Below are 17,629 nucleotides of genomic sequence, written 5' to 3' on the forward strand. Positions count from 1 at the left end.
CTTTTATTTTCTGGTGAACTTGTTATACTAAAAGTTGTTTGCATAAGAAAGGCTCTTTTAGACCAAGAGAAAAAGGTTCATAGGGCAAATTCCACTATTAAAATGTAATTATTTTAGTATATTCAGCTTCCTAAGCACAGCTCCTCACCAGTGTGCTCTTATTCAGAGATGTTGAACACCTCATGTGGGGCATTTCAATATCTGATATAGTGTGAGGCTCCTGCTCAGAAACCAAATGCCTGGGAATTTGCAGAGAGGGACATGCTGGCAACCAGATCTCTTTAATGAAGTTCATTTTCTGTCTGAGTTTCTCCTTCAGTGATTTTTTCATATATTATATTCAACCCTGAATATCATCCAGTGATGCCAGCATGATTTCTTTAGTACTGGATGAAAGGTGAACTGGCAGCCTGTTCTGTGTCCTCATGGTGTCCATTTCAGCTGTATATGATACAGAAGATAAACCCAAGGAAAGGAGGTGTCTGTTTCTGACCACATGTTTCTCTTTGCAGTCAGTGCTGCTTCTCAGCAGTAGTGGTTTTGTTGTATATTTTCTACAAAGCCAGGTGAAAACTCTTCTCCAGTTCCCCAAATACCCAGTCACAGGTGATGGCCAACAGCAATGAGTAAACAAATTTATTGGTTGTAAATGTCTCGCTAGAGTGATAATGTCACATGTTATTCTCCTAAGAAACTTACAGACTGTTCACCAATCATACATAGTCTTCTTTGCAGAAGAAAATCCCCAAAACCACCAAGCGTGTTGAAGGTTGTTACTGAGGTATATAGTAAGGCAGAAGGACTTTCTAAATCCAAACCCTGTTTTGAAATCCTGCCAGAGAGGTTATGGCTCTGGCAGTGCCCCCAGGACGAATCAAAGAGGACATTCTGGCAGGGACTCCGTGATCCGTTTTGAGGGGTGCTGAGACTCAGCAAGGGGTGGCCCTCACGCCAAGTCACAGCTTTCAGCTCCAGCCACGGTATGGCTGTGGTTCTCTTGCCAAACATCCACAGCAGGAGGTCCCTCCTGTCAATCCGCAAGCATGGAAGATACAGAGATACAGCCTCTGCTCCATTCCTTCTTGTCTGCAGCCCCATCACCCAGCACTGTTAGCATTTGTCTGCATTGGAAAAATTGTCCAAAATAACCAATGTCATTACAGGTTGTTGTGCATCCTCACTGGCAACTTTTATTTGAACTAATTAATGATTAACGGAGTGCTCTGATTAACTCTGTTTAATGGTACTGAAGAGAAGAATGAGCAGACAAGACCAGACTGTGGCAATGTAAGTACCCTTTTAGTTTTCCTTTGGATCTCTTACACTTCATTTTGAGGGGGTTGTTGCATGGGAGTGGTGCCTTTGTACATGTAAATAGGGAATAAACCTCTTATGAAAAAAATCAATACATTTCAAAAGCCAGAAAGAAGCGATACTAAAGCAGATTCTTCACATAATAAAGTAAAAATTTGATTTGGAAACAATAGAAATTACTATAGACTTTTATACCACAAAGACTAGTGATCTAGTCTTTCACTTTTGAAGAAATTGTAAGAGTATTTTATAATTTTGGTTCTAGATAGTATAATCTACACTTATATCACATTTTTGTTTAATACAGATTAAATTCTTTAATTATTTGATGAATTGAGGAAGGCTAACAGAGCTGCTGTAACCCCCGTGTGGTATTGAGTACAAAGCCAACTCATGCCAGTTACTCTTGGGAAAAGGTCATAAGCTTCCAATTATTTACAAATTTTAAAAGAATATGCTAATATTAAAGTTAATAAACTTTTTAAAGTTTTAAACTATGTCTTTTGAAATAGAACTAGACTCTATATATATAAATAGTGGAGGTGTATTCTTTCCAGAGAACACTGGCATGCATCAGAAATGTGAATTATAAGTGTGGGGAACTTTGGAGAACAGGTATGCTCTGAAAGCATCATTTTACTTTACTGTAGGACACAGTATGAACAAATTAGTTTCCATGATGTGTTTTGCATGTCTATTTCTTTTGCAGAAATAGCTGAAAGCAAAATGAAGACCACTTTCTCCTTGTGTTTATTGCTGGTTGGTTTGCATACTGTTGCCCTGCGTCATCAGCATCCTCGCTACCGTAATAAGCAGGATGATGCTAAAGGTGTATATTATCCAGGACATAGTTCTCAGTGGGAAGAAGCTTCTCCACTTAAGAACAAAACCTTTGTCAAACTAGTTCTCAGCAATGCTGACTTTGCATTTTCCTTTTACAAGCTGGTTGCATCTGAAGCAATGGACAAAAATATTTTCTTTTCACCCATAAGCATCTCTGCTTCCTTTACAATGCTGGCACTTGGTGCCAAGGCTGGGACACTGACACAGATTTTGGAAGGGCTTGCCTTTAACCTGAAAAAGACTCAGGAGCAGGAAATACATGAAGGTTTTTGCCAACTCCTCCACATGCTGAACCGTTCAAATAGTGAGTTCCAGCTGAGCCTGGGCAATGCCCTTTTTATAGAAGAGACACTAAAACCACTACAGAAGTTTTTAGATGATGTCAAGAGCTTTTATGAATCTGAAGTCTTCTCTACTGACTTTAACAACTCTGTTGGCGCTGAGAGTCAGATCAACAGTTATATTGAGGAAAAGACAAATGGGAAAATAGTTAAACTAGTGGAAAACCTTGATCCTCTGACTGCAATGGTTCTTGTTAACTATGTCTTCTTTAAAGGTAAGATATATCAAAGGGTGCAACGATTAAGCTTATTACAAAGAATGAAAAGAGAAAAAAAAATTAAATAGAGGAAATAATGTTCAATATCTGGAAGGTATCGCTATAAACCCATGTATATTTGTTGCCAGTAAAAATATATCCTCACCTGCTTTAATGAAATTTTAAATCAAATATCTTTATTGAATATGGTTAATTTTGTCATGTGATCATAGACTCATGCTGTAGTGAAAGATGGTGTTTTCAGTATTATCTGTCTGTAATTGTCTTTAAGCACCTAAATATATATATATATGTATATATATACAATGCTGTAACACCTGAGGATGCAGTAACATGAAAAGGATATTTGCTCTAATGAAAGGAAGGCTGTGGAACTAGGTTCCATTTTATTCACTGTGACCATTCCTCTTTGTATTCCACTGAATACATTTTCTTTTTGTCGTAAGCCCATTGGGAGAAACCTTTCAATATGGCACAGACAAAACAAGAGGACTTTTTTGTGGATCAGAAAACATCTGTAAAAGTTGACATGATGTATCGAAAGGGTTACTACAGAAATTACTTTGATGAAGAGCTGTCCTGTTGGCTGGTTCAGATACCTTACAATGGAGATGTTGCAGCATTATTTGTTTTGCCTGATGAAGGGAAGATGAAGCAGGTAGAAGATGCCCTCTTGAAAAGAACTGTAACTAAATGGGAGAAGTCCCTCCAAGACAGGTAAGATTTTTTGCTAAGGTGAGAGGCGACCATGTTACAAATTAATTGTGTTTATCTCACCAAGACAAAACATTAAAGGACAGGTTATTTGACTGAACTCTATACTCTTGATGTATAGACTTACTTGACTCTATGATGGACTTCCCTTTTCTTAGCTGGAAAATGAAAAAGAGCTATGGCTAGTGAACAAATAGGTCACTGAGCTTGGGATTCTTCTTGGGTTAAATTCCTGGTTCAACCAAAAATTACTTAGCACCATGATGAGGTCAACAGACCTTTGTTTCATACAAGCTCTAGGAAACTATAACGTAGTAGCTGTTGGGTGTTATGCTGAGGGCATTCTGTGTAAAAGTGGATTAATTCACCATTACTGTATCTATTTCTGTGGTGGCCAAGGCCCTGTTGCATATTTGAACAGCCTTAGGTCGGCTAGCTACAATCTTTTGAATAAGCCCTCCTACCTGGCAGTAGTAGCTCTGTTTCCCACTGAGTTGGTCTAGCTGCATCTTCCACCCCACTCCTCGAACCCCACTGTAGAGGCAGGAGCTAGAACTGACTTATTTTGTTCCAATCCTCCACATTAAGTAGCTAACCTGATCAGAACTGCTATCTGAACACTGAGAGAAGGCTGTAAGTATTTAGAAAAACAAATGTGAAGTGTCAATATGCTGAAGCCATTAAGGAGTGTTGCCTAGATGATGATTTGCCCCTATTTGTGTTGTTTCTTACAGAAAAATACATCTGCACATTCCAAAATTTTGTATTTCTGGTACCTATGATGTGAAAAATATAGTCAAACAAATGGGTATGGTCAATCTGTTTACTGAACAAGCTGATCTCTCAGGGATTACTGAGGAGCCTGGACTGACGGTTTCAAAAGTAAGTCAGCATGTGAAAGCAACCACAGGATTTGCCTGTTCCCAGGAACCTGACATTAATACCCCATGAAAAGCTTATCCCAATCTCTCTGAAGCATCACTCATTCATCAATAGCTGTCAGTTTGGAGCCAAAGAAAGCCCTATCTTTCATAAACCTGAAGCCAAACATGCTTACAAGGAGTTAGAAAGGCATGGTTGGAGGACGAAGATGAAAACATACATATAATTAAATGTTCTTTTGGCTACTAAACAAAATTATCTAAATGTAGTGCATTAGCTTTGGTAAAGCTTCCTCTAATTCTTCCTACACAGGGCAAAGGGCTGTTATCCCTGCCCTTCTAGTGTTCTCAAAAAGTTATTTTTTTCAGCTAGATGACAGGGTAAATTCAGAATAATACATGAAGCTGCCAAAGACAAAATTGAATCTCGGCTAAATTACCAGGTTTCTTTGCTTCCAGATTTTCTTGTCATCAGTCATCTTGAGTGCTCTTTGGCTGCCTGCAGTTTGAGGGTTACTCTCTGCACAAGCAGTGAAGGAGGATGGCTTGAGTGGTGTGATGGCTGTTGGGGCTGTGGTGGGAATGGGAGCAACTGGTGATGACTTCTGGAACTGCTGCTGCTCGGTCTTGCTCCAGGCAGGGCTCCCTTTGGCTTGCCAAAGTGAAGAGGGCGGCAGGCTGCTCTCTTCTTGCTGGATTGTCAGCTGGAGGCTGTTTGCTTTGTTCCTTGCAGGTGATCCACAGAGCCATGCTGAATGTTCATGAGAATGGCACTGAGGCAGCCGGGGCCTCAGTGAAGGAGGTTACCTGGAGATCTGGGGATTTTCCTCGCCCACCTCGAGTCAGATTCAACAGACCATTTCTCCTGCTGATTCTGGATAAGTTCACCCACACCATCCTCTTCATTGGGAAAATTGTAAACCCTCAGAAAAATGGTTAAATTCCTGTGATCCAGTGAAACACTTATGTATGCATACCACTCTGTGCTAGTGCTCATCTTTCAACCATTATCATTAGAGACCTTATTAATCCCTTAAAACTCAAAAACTATATTTCCTAGTCCAAAAATCACTAGGATTTCCCACAGCCTACGCCTGAATATAGCATGTAGTGTTAACAAAATACAAGTCACTTTTCACCAGTTTTCTAAGAAGTCCTTTCTGACGTGCTCCTGTGGGGTATTCAGTTTGTTCAAAGTCTCCAACTGATGTAAGTATTGCTGTACAGTCACAGGGTGCGCATATGAAAGGAGAAACAGGAAAAATGAGGTGCAAATTGTAAGTCCTGTCTGTTTAATCCACTAATCACTGATGAATACTCTTAGATGCAGATTTCTTTAATATTGGAGTGAATTTTTATTAATTTCTTTAATTTTTGCAACCAAGTATGGTATGAAACTGCAGGATCAGTGACTGAAACGTTGGAGGACACCACCAATGTAAAGGGCTGATGAGTGCAGCTGTTTTAGCTTGCCTTCCTCTGTCTCCTCCTCAGCAGAAGCCCTCTGCCTGGAGACAAGAAAGCAGCTTTGCTGTACAGATAATTTTAATTCTACTAAGGAAGGAATGCATAGCAGAAAAAAGACTTTTGTTTTATCCTACTAATATAATAATTGTTGCTAATGCCTTGAGATAAAAGCCTGATGGAGTAGTCCATGACATAGCACCAGTTTCCTTTTCATAGATTTGTTGTCACTGTCATTTCGTTTCTACTGATGCTGCCTTTGGTATTCATTTTCCAGCTAGACTTGACAGACTGTGGTAGAAAAAAGGAGGAATGCAAATTATAACTCCAGAAAGTTTTCACTTCCTCAGTAAGAACTGCAGAGCTTTCCGAGGGACTGTTAACTTGGTTTAAGCTATCATAAACACACATAAAAATAAAGAAAATATTTCAGAAGTCAATTTTCTAAATGTTAGTAGTGGATTACTGTTATAGAGTAAAAACAGACTGGGAGCTGACATTTTTACCTTTTCTTACCTTGAGGTTCCTTGAATCCAACTGCACTAGATAATTGCATGGTTATGAAAGAAATATAACTTCACTTACAAAGCAATAAATATTTAAATTATTTTATTATCTTTTGCTTTAGATTTTAAATCAAAATCTTCAGCGCATCTTATTAAAATATAGAAAGCCAACGAAAGCATGTAAATTATAGATTGATTAAATCTTTTGTTACAGAATATCTCAAACGGGTAGAAAAAATTATAAATGATAGTGTTTTAGACCTTAGTTTCTTAAGATGTCTGTGAAAAATATAACATAAAAACTGTGGTGAATATTTCTAAAACAGAATTCTTTTTTTGATTTGGAGATCTTTATTTTCTTTCACATTAAATCAGTGTCATCAATATGAGTAAATTGCAGCACAAGAATACCAATAAGGAATAGAAAAAAAACATTCCATGTGTATCTACAGACAGGTAACACTCAATATTAACTTTTAAAGTCCTCCTCAAAATCACATAAATCAATGACAAAAGTTTCTTATTCATAACTGTATTCAGTATGTTCCGTATTTAGTAACAAGTAGTTGCCTTCATGCCTCTAAATATATAAGGACTTGGTCTAGGTGAAATACAGATAAATTTATTCTACAGAAGATAATTTAAAACTTCTTGCCAAATCTAGGGGCTAACTCAGGATAAATTGTCAAAGTTCAGCTTTGCAAGGACAAATAACTCTGTAGGTAAATATCAAGAGATTGTGTTTGTTGTTTCCTCATGGACCTCAGACCAAGAGTTTCCATTTGTTAGTAGGAAAAAATATCTGAGTGCTCTTTTGCCAATTGCATCTCACTTTGAGAAGTAACCTTGCCTCTTAACTCATTTGAAAGTGGTTAGACAAAAATGAAGCTGATTTAAGAACTGGATGACCAGAAAACATCTTGGTAAGGAACCATCTTCAGACAGGTGTAGGAACCATAATATCTTGCCTTGGTTTTCCTTCCATTTTGGCAAAAAACAGGGCATGCCTCTCACTACAAATGTGCAGCAAATTTGTGTAGTAAATAACAAGCCCAGAAGGATTGCACAACCCCCCACAAAAATGTCAGCATTAAGGTTGTCACAAACCCACTGCAGTCATGGTCTGCTCAGGACAGTGTTTCTTCTTTCAGTCTGCTTCTTTTTTGCTTCTTCTCCCATGGGTTTTTGTTTCTTGGTTGGTTCTCTGGCTGTGAGTATTGTGACCAAGAAACCTCAGAGTAACCAGGGAAGAAGGACTTTCATCCTAGCTAGTTGAGAGTTGCTGCTGCTGTTGCATGCAAGCACTGTGATGGGCCACTTCGGTGCAGGGCCATTGCTGGAGGATCGAGCTGGTGTGATGAGCCACATGAGGGACAAAGTGCAAAGGACATCTTCTAATGCAGCCTGCACTGGTGTCTATACACAGACGTGATGTGGGAGTGCATGCAACCATGCACACGTGCAAGCTGCAGCCTCAGCACTGCCTGTGCAGACCCTGAGGGAAATCAGGGATGGTATGGATCAAAGCAGTCTCTGTAAAGGTTGAAAGCAGTCTTCTCTTGTAGGTTAACAGCCACAGAAAAAGAATTGCCAACATGGCAGAAACTTTGGAACAGCACACTTTAAAATAAGGAGGAAAGGAAAACAAGCAGTGTGGAAATAGCAGAAAACTGCATTTGTTGTCATATTTAGGAACCAGAAGTGAAACAAAGGCTAAAAATGTAAATGAGGAGCTCAGAAACCTATGGTGGAGATAGATTTAACTGTTATCTACAAATCATGTGAGGTTCAACAAACACTGGAAGAAAAATAAAGGCAGTTTTGAGTAGTGTTAAAGATCATAAAAGGAGGAACAAGCAAAAGCAGGAAATTGTATATTGTTGTGGGGCCAGTGAGATGGCCCCAGTATGCTTGAGGTATAAAAAAATTACATATTTCCAACAGCCAGTGGTTAGTGCCTGTGCACAGGTCTGTCATTGTTCCCAGTGTTGTACAGCACCCACTAGGAAGAATCTAAAAGCACATAAAAGAAGCAACAGCCTTAAATGTCATGGGGTGAAAACAAATTACATATTCTGATGGAAAGACCAACTAATACTCTGTTAAAAGCACAAAATAAGGATGGAACACCTCTCCTCTGAAGAAATGCTGAGAGAATTGGAATTGTTCGGCCTGGAGAAAAGAAGGCTTTGGGGTTACCTCATTGCAGCCTTGAAGTACCTGAAGAGACCCTACAGGCAAGATGGAGAGAGAATTTCTAAAAGGGCCTGGAGTGGCACGACAAGGAGGAATGACTTCAAATGGAAAGAGGGTAGGTTAGATTAGATATTAAACTGGAATTTTTTACTGTGAGGGTGGTAAGGCACTGAAATAGGGTGCCCAGAGAAGCTGTGGATGCACTATCCCTGGTAGTGTCAGTGGCCTGGCTGATGGAGCCCTGAGAAAACCTGGTGTAGTGGAAAGTGTCCTTGCCTATGGCATGGGTTGGGAACTAGATGATCTTCAAGGTCCCTTCTAACCCAAACCCAAATGATTCTATGATGTCATGGATTTAATTTTGTTTTCTGATCATCTAGTCACATAATTAGTAATTAACAGATATTCCTGGGAAATACTATGTGATTTTCTCAGTTTTTAAAGAACTTGGTGATTAATTGGGGCTGAAAATATGGCTTCTATTTCCATTGGGAACTTGGCAGATAGAAAGGTGCCATGGCCAAGATCCTCATAGCTAGCATCCATCACCTGCTAACCACAATAACCTCTAGGCTCAGGAAATCCGTGTGATAGATATATGCCTCAAAGTAGTGCTCTCCCACAACCTTCAAAGAGCATTGGTAACCTCAAATGCCCCCTGCATGCTCCTAGCATATTAGAATGAGTTACCAGCAGCAGAATCACCTATGCTCAGAGACACCTGAGCAGCAACCCAGGGCCCCTCAGGACCCATAAACTGCTGTGAGCCAATCTGGTGAGGAGGGGACAGGGCAATATAAATGGCTCTGGGAGTGCGTGACCAGGGTGTGTCACATCGGATGCGGTGCAGCACTTGGCACGGGCAAGGCGTGCAGGGAGGTCCATAGCTCAGGTAAGTGCTAAGTGCTCTTGGTCTCTGTACAAAGGTGGGCTCTTACCTCGAAGCCAAAACCAGTGTGTCAACTGAGACAGCCCTGAGAAGCCTGGAGCTTCCACCCAGATGGGGCTGGTAAGGAAGGAGATGTCAGCACAGGTGGTAGCTTGCAATGGATGCCCAGATGCTTCCCCTGGAGAAAAGGAAACTGCACAAAGTGTGCACAGGTTGATGACCTGTTGTGGCACGTAGATGAATTCCAAGAGACAGTTAATAGGCTTCAAGTATTAGAGGAGCTGAAACTGAACTAGATAACCTGGCTTCTGGAATGGGGTGGATTTAATTGTAGCACTGGCTACTAGGAGACCGTAAAAGGTGAAACTCAAAACAAAACAAACAAATGCATTTCTTTCAAATATTTCCAAGCTTTCTTAATGGAAAGCCATAATATTAACTCAGTATTCTTCTATATATTAGATTCCTGACTTGTGTTTTGTTATTTGGCCAGGAGACAAAAAGATCTGTGGTTATTTGACTCCTGCAAAGGCCTGGAAAATATACTCATATTTCTCTTCTTCAAATACAACATGGTTTGGTAATTTTTGTTATTTCATCCGGAAAAAAATAGGCTTACAAATCAATCAGAAGTGGATGGCTCTATAAGCAAAGCATGCTCTAGCTGAGGCTGCTGGCTTTCCAACCCATTCATCAGATCTCTTACTCCCTCTGAGTAGCTGACTTTGACATTGCTTATGAGATTTCTGCAGTTTAAATGGACCTACAAGAGCCTTTTTTGTATTAACTGAAACACACATCTTCGACTTTTATCACAATACCTTTAAAGGACCTAAACTACTAGCTGCCTGCATTGAAAAAAAAGATAAAAAGGAAGTAATCTGCCTCAGAAAATTATTTACAGCCTCCAGGACTGTTTTTACATTCTCATTCAATTGTCTCATGCTGTGTGAAGTGCAAGCAATAAAAGAAAAGGCAGTGAGGACACCTTGGCTAAGGGGGCATCTTGCAAGTGGTGTGAACATGAGATAAGACTCATATGAGAGCTCATGTTATGTGTTACTCATGGTACAGTTTCCTAAGGGTGGGTTTGATAGTGGTGCTAAAGGACATCACCTCTCTGCAAAGGAAGGACTGGGAAAATAGCTGCTCTTGTGAAATGGTGAGAAAACAGAAATATTCTTGAACATACTGTGGAGAAACATGTTATGTCTTGAAGAGACCTGTTCTTTCCCAAATAAACAGCAGAGGTCCATGGGGAGTACGTGTGAGGAAGAGGGGAATTACCAAGACAGCCACATTTTGCTGTGAGAAGCAGGAACTTCAGCTTAGGTGCCTCTTGCAGCAGCCATGACACAGGAAAGAAGGAAAACAAGAGCAGCCTGACAGTGCACTGGGCCTCATTAACTCCTCTACCTGGGCACCATGCAATATAGAATTCTAGTTCTTCTAAGGCTTGACTGTAACTTAATTAGCAGATATTAAAGGTTTTGGCATAAATAAGCCAGAAAGTGATACCAACGGAAAGAGAAAAAAGCAAATTATTGTAGGAGAACAGATTTAACACTAAAGTTTTCACCTCTATCAGTTAGATGTTTAGTCACAGGGCAGAGACTCAGACCCATGCAAGTGGAACTGCACTGCTGCTTCTCCCTTGCTGGGAGATCAGAGTTTGGCTGTATGTCACATGCTGGCCACATAGGACCTTTAAGGCTTTAAAACTTGGAAACACTCAGAATGAACATTCTGCCCTTGTGATAACTTTCCACTCCAGTGTCATTTTGTGACACTTTCATTTACATAGACTTTTATATACTTCAGAGCATATAGAAGGCTTTAGACTTTTGACTCTCACATGTCCTTGAGTCTTTGGCACTGGCTTCCTGAACTTTTTTCCCCAAGGCAAAGTCATGTGTAGGAGCTGAACCTGTCACACAGCTGATGTGACATAAACACTTATTGCTCCTTCTTCCTTATTTTGGGAGTGCAAGGGTCTCTCCCTGCACCAAGCCATGTAGCATTTGCAGAGCACTGCAGCAGTTTCTTTCTTGACACATTTATATCTATTCTAACTGCCAGCAATTTCCACACCATTATCTGCTCAAAGACCGCTCCCTGCCAGGCTTAGTGAGGTGATGGCTCCCTTTCTCTTTATTATTTTGTACATCTGGTACGGTAGGGTTAAATCCAGTCTTTCGTTCAGGCTCCAACTCATTCTATTCACTGCTATGATTCATAAGTGAAACTCAGACCTATTCCAATATGAAATTACTCAATTTTTGGCCAGTTTTTGGACAGTATAACATGGGGGTTCCCTAAAGAAATACTTCCATTTCTGTACTAGAAAGAAATTAGGAAAAAGACAAGTCAAAAAACACAGCTGGGGTAAACACAGTTTTAATTCTTATTTCTTTAAAAGGTGTATTTTTTCTGTACTTTTATTACTGTGCAGATGAAAGCACCATAGATGTACATCTTAATTTAATTCAACACAGCAAAATTAGAAGAGCGAGCTAGTTCAGAGGCCGTAAGAACAGTCAGATATAACCTCTATATCTATATTTAAAAGCAAAATCTATGTTTATCTATTTTTTTCTTACTGACATTGATTCTCAAAATGTTCTTCCCTTGATTCCCAAAGAAGCCCAGCTCCAATTTCTTTCCAAGGCACTCCAGTTGGATGTGACATATCTGCCTTGGATGGAGGTGGAATTTGGGTGGGGGAAGATGATGAATGGTCAAGAGAAGTTTAAGGGGAAGATGATGAATGGTCAAGAGAAGTTTAAGGGGAAAACAGCCTCTTGAAACACTTCAATATTCATGGAGCCTGGCAACACTGAACTGACCACTGAGATCTAAGTCCTGTAACTCATTTCAGTGGGAAAAATGAGGAATTATTTTTGGCACTCTGTGGGTTTTTTGGGTGTTCCAATCTTTCTTTAGAAACTACTTCAAAGACATTAATTAAAACAGTTTTTTTCCCCTCATTGTTTTCACTCTGATCTTTGAGTTCATAGATCTGAACAAGGATAAAATTAACCTCTGTAACAAGTATTTATGCTTTTCTTTGCAGAGGTGGGAAATTTTTGTTATGCTTTCTCACTCAGATGTTAATTCCCTTCCTCATTATCTTGTAAATGACAGCCAGCAAATAAAAAGTCCACTGTGTGACTAGGTTTCTATCCCATGAACTAACCAATCACTCCACTGAATAGTAGCTCTCAAGATCTGTAAATTATCTACAACTCCTGGAAAGCAGCAGTGTAGTCAAAACCTGACTCTACTCAAGGTAGGCACCAGCAATTTTGGCTTTACAAGCAGATCTAGGCAATAGCAGGTGACAAGAACATTTAATTTTCTCCTTTGAGTCTTTTTGTGAGGCCCTGTTTTGGGGGGGTGGGGAGAGGAGATAAAGCATCCATGTGGATTTAGCTTCACAAAGACCTCCCCTGAGATAAATGCAAGAGCAGAAGATCCATGGAAGTTCTCTCTCAATTAATGCTAAGCAAGGTTCAGCTCAGAAAATGCTGTTGTATTGCATTCTGTTCTGCCTATGTTTATGAATGGTTTATCCCTGTACCCGCTCTTTACCCCTATGGTTTCACCCATGTCAATCCTTCCCAAGCCTGCCCCCTGACTCAGCTTAACTGCTGAGTCATTCCTGTATTCCCTCCCTGGTGCCTTGTCCGTCACCCGGCGTCCCATCCCAACAGTCTGGAAGTTTCCATCAAGGGCGTCGAGTGATTGGACAAGGACCAGAGGCCCCTCCCCTGACCTTCCCTAATACGTTGTTATTCTTATCTGTCATCCCAAGAACCACTCCCCAAGTTTGCCCTATTGGTTGTTAAGCCTTCCCTTCCCCTTTCCACTCCCCCGTTTATAGACTGTTGTTGAGACCCTCTCAGGGCTCTTGCTGGTTGGTGTTACTGGAAGTAGTTTGGGCTCGTAAGAGTTCCAAATAAACCTCTGGACTTTTACCCCCGACAAGAGTCAGCCTCTTTCCTTCAGTGGACCTGCTGTCTGCCACTCTTCCGGAGGCACTCCTGGAAAACCCGAGGGATCCCAAGGGACTGCCCCCTGCCACTGTCGTGCCTGTCTAGCCAGGTCACTCAGGTGGACACTGAGTGGACATGACAACAAAATGCAATGGCTTCTCTGCAAATAACAATGCAAAAGTACCTGGATGGTGAAAAAGATGTATGATGCTGGAACGGGAAGACCCTGAAGATCAGAGAACAGAACAGTTTGAATATAAAAAAATCTAATGAGGAACATGTTTTTACCATGCAGTGGTTAAATACTGGAAGATGTGGTCCAGAGAGGTTGCAAAATACCTGTGCTTGAAGACACTTACCTGAGAACCTGATGTTTTGTGCAAAAGGCTGGACTAGATGGCCTCTGGAGGTTTTTTCCCATCCTGGATTTTGATTCTAAGATTCTGCTGCAGAGGCACAAAACATGTGGGGAAAACATACTGGGACACTTGTTGATGATGTTTTCCCAAAGAGGAAAATACTTTATATAGAGGGACAGTTTTAGAAATATGTTTTAATGTCTGATTATAATCCCTGAGTTTTAATGTTCCTCTGCTATACTGATTATAAATTTGCTGCAAGAAACCATTGGACGTAGGTGGACAGAAGCTGAATGAGATTTTATTACTAAGTGCATACATGTGTTTGTTAGAGAAGCACAGAGCAGCTCCCTTGGTTTTTCACTTCATCCTCTTTCTGGTATTTCCAGTTCCCTGCCCTCCACTAGGGAGGTCTGTTTCCAGTCCCTGGGCTGGGATTCCTCAGATGAAATCGCTCCAGGGAGCCACTGGATCAGCAACCTCCCTTTACACTTTTACTGTCCAACCTCTATGAACTGAAATGAAATTTGCCCACTTTCTTCAGAGGATTTCCACAAAGACCTCCTGAATTTTGCTGGGAAGCACACTGAGGCTGCACTAGCTAGAGCTGCTGAAACTCGTGTTCTCATTACTCAGTGGTTATCATTGATTACAGCTGTAATCTGTCTGTATCAAAAATCACTGATGATTCCTTGGTTCAGAGTTTTGAGTTTGTAAATCCACGTAAGGCATGATGAACATCAACATCATTGAAAAAAAAAAGTATAGATCATACTTTCAAAGTATAAAGGAAGATGCTGTAAACTTTAATCCATTATTATCTCTGTGCAGTCCTAACGCTGTCTTAAGCAGCCTGTGTGCTGTACTCAGAGCTTTTGCACCCTGAAACAATTTTACATGTTGGATTTAAGGATTAGGGGCTTGGCTGCACAGATTTTGGTTTCTTGTGCGATCCAAACCTTTGCTGTGATTAAACAACAAGAATATGAAATTTGTAGCTTGAAAATAGCCTCTATCGAGCTCAAACTGAAGAACATGTCAATTTGCTTAACTGAGACCTGCTTTTGTATTGTACAGAGGGAAGCAGAGAATGTAGGAGAAGACAACTTCAAATTCAATTACACAATACTAGAAGCAAAGAGGAATTTCAAGGAGTGATCTTTATTTCATATGCATGCATGCATCACTAGCCAGCTGCACAGACAGATAGTGTGCCAGCAGCACACTGTCAGATTAAGTTGGGCTAATTAAACATTATTACTTTGTTAGGCATGGCTCATTGAACAGCTACTGTGTAACTGCTTACAGAAATTCAGCAGTGCTAACAGTCCAAGCCAAGTGAAAACATGAGGGGAGAGTTATTTTAGTATCAATGACAAAAATCAACATGGTTGTCTCTCTTGAAAGGATAAACACAATACATCAGATCAGAATGACTTTGCACACGACCTGTGTTCGTATTAGATCTAAGAGTAAAATTATGTTTCTTTCACAAGTGTGCTAACAAGAAAAATGAAGCAGATCACTGAGAGACATTTCAGTGCATGCAGAGCCTGTGTTTGCACGTCTTATGCTGTTTTTAAAGTCTCTTGTAAGCCAATCATTACTACTACTACTACTAAAAAAAAAATACATAACTACTTAGGAGCAGTAACACTTTCATTGACAAACTTTCCACTATCAGAACTAGAGTTTTCAAAGTTAGAGTTTTAAAATTACACTCTTTTAGTAACAACAGGGCTCTTGGATAAACATGACTTGGCCAGCACATATCAAACACCTTAACATTTATTTCAAACATCTGCCAAATCCATGAAGTACAGACTGATTATTAGGACATTTTTTGTTTGGTCCATAACATGGATTTAAGAAATCTGTTTCCATACTTAAGAAGTTCACTTTCTACACAACATAGAAAACTCTGTATTTGACACACAAATTCTGGTTCTTCTCAGAGTCAATAAATACAATTCATAGAAAGGAAACTTTTGAGAGTTTAATGAATGAAACAAAATGGCATCATCTCCTTTCTTTCCTGAGGCTTTAATTCTGAGATATTATTTTCAAGGCTTTGAAATATGAAAATGGTAACACAGCGATTTTGCACATCTCTTCGTGTTTCTCACTGCGCTTCTCTAATTGAGATAGCTTTTTACATAGATAAATATTAAAAGAAAACTAGTGAAAATCTTGAATATATTTTAAAATTATTAAATACAAAATTTATTATCCTGAAGTAATGATTTTAATATCAGTCAGAAACTGAACTCCTACTATATTATGTTTGACTGACATGTGAGTCATAGCTCTATGTTCCTCTCGGATAATTTCACAATACCATTCATCATCTGTAGCTTCTATTATCATCATTTGAAATTTATATGTTTGCCTCTCAAATGATGCAAATTACTAAAGACTCATTAAAGCAAAAAGTTCCTGACATTAATCTCCATCTACACTATAAATGAGCACGTGGGTTCTGTCAAATGGGATAACAGAGCTAAGAAAAATATTTGTGGGGAAACAAGTGCAGGAAAAGTCATATGAACCATGACAAAACAGCGTGGCTTGCCTTCCATGCATCCCTCTTCCTTCCCTGCTGACTGGAAGGCCAGGGCTGGGCAGACCTTTCAGTCCTGTTGCAAGAATAGCAATTAATGGGAAAATCTGACTGCAGCCATGTATGCCTTCAAGACATACTTTAGGTAAGTTCTTCAAACTAACTCTGACTACTGCCCCAGAGCCACCACCCCTTGGCTCCCCCACGGTCACTGCATCCTCTCAGCTGGAGTCTGGGGCCAGGGTAAGCAATGGTGAATTTTGGTATTGCAAGTACTGTCTTTGTGGACAGGACACAAAGACAGCCTTGGGCCAGCCAACAGAGTTTCACATCTACACCAGATATGTATTCTGTCAGGTGGATGTTTGTCTGGGGTGGGGTAGCTGTGACTGCTCTGCAAATACTTTGTCCAGGTCCCTTCTCAGCTAAGGCTGACATTTTGCTGCTTTGAGACAGTGCCATTACTTTTCCTTCAGAGTGCCCAGAATTACAGGAGAGTTTTGTAACAGCCTGAGAAGATGTTTCTATAGAGTGATGGTCTGCATTGCATTCAGCAGGGCATGGTTGGGACTGCAGGCAAGGCCTGCTGAGTATTTGCAGATGAAAGGAGCTAGATAGCTTTTAAAAAAAGTATTTTGAATAAAATAGTAGGAACAGAATCATATTTTTAAGACGGAACAAAGGTGTAAAACAAAGTAGCAGTGTAGGCATGTTTTATGCATTACTGTCTCCAGAAGCAGGCCCAGGGGTAGAGCAGCTGCTGGCTTGGAGAACCTCTGCTGACCTTCCTGGTAGGATGATGAACCTCTTCTTCAAGCCACCACCTCATGACATCAAGGATAGTTGAAACAAAGAGAAGCAAATTTTGAAAGAGTTTCAAAAATCAAACCATGCTGACTTTTAAGAAGAGGCTAATACAGATGAATGTCTGAACAGCAAAAAAATTTGCGTTTGTGTCTCTGACAGTTTTCTCACTGTACTGAAGCATGTTTTGGTTCACCTCAGAGTCACAGAGGGAATCCAGAATTAGCCCCAATGCTTGCAATATCATTCTTTACAGCATTGTCTCTTTCCTGCTGCCTGCTGCTTCAGCTGGCTCTGCACAGTGGAGTTCATTGCCCAGGGCTCCTCCTCTGTTGTGACCAAACCAAGGCTCAAAAAAAGCCTCTGAATGTAGGACAGTTTCTGAACAGCTGCCAAGTTCATTTGTGGGGAGAAAAAAAACAAGTTATGTGTTAATTACTTCTTCTGATCTGCTTTTCTTAGTACCATGTTGAAGCAGGTGCCCAAGCTGCATGATCAAAAATCTAAAGCCCCAGTGCAGGCCATAACACACTTCAGGAGATGCC

The 17,629-nt window shown here is 40.2% G+C and overlaps 1 protein-coding gene across 1 annotated transcript; it reads left to right on the forward strand.

The window, feature by feature from the left end:
* The first annotated feature begins 1,092 nt into the window (after window positions 1-1,092).
* LOC137475330 (alpha-1-antitrypsin-like) lies at window positions 1,093-5,995 on the forward strand. Its single transcript, XM_068192521.1, has 5 exons — window positions 1,093-1,287; window positions 2,024-2,713; window positions 3,163-3,433; window positions 4,165-4,312; window positions 5,045-5,995. Exons 2-5 carry the CDS (start codon window positions 2,041-2,043, stop codon window positions 5,249-5,251), a joined length of 1,299 nt encoding a protein of 432 aa, XP_068048622.1. The 5' UTR covers window positions 1,093-1,287; window positions 2,024-2,040; the 3' UTR covers window positions 5,252-5,995.
* Window positions 5,996-17,629: the final 11,634 nt, after the last annotated feature.

This window comes from Anomalospiza imberbis, chromosome 6 (genome assembly GCF_031753505.1).
Source record: "Anomalospiza imberbis isolate Cuckoo-Finch-1a 21T00152 chromosome 6, ASM3175350v1, whole genome shotgun sequence".
NCBI lineage: Eukaryota > Metazoa > Chordata > Aves > Passeriformes > Viduidae > Anomalospiza > Anomalospiza imberbis.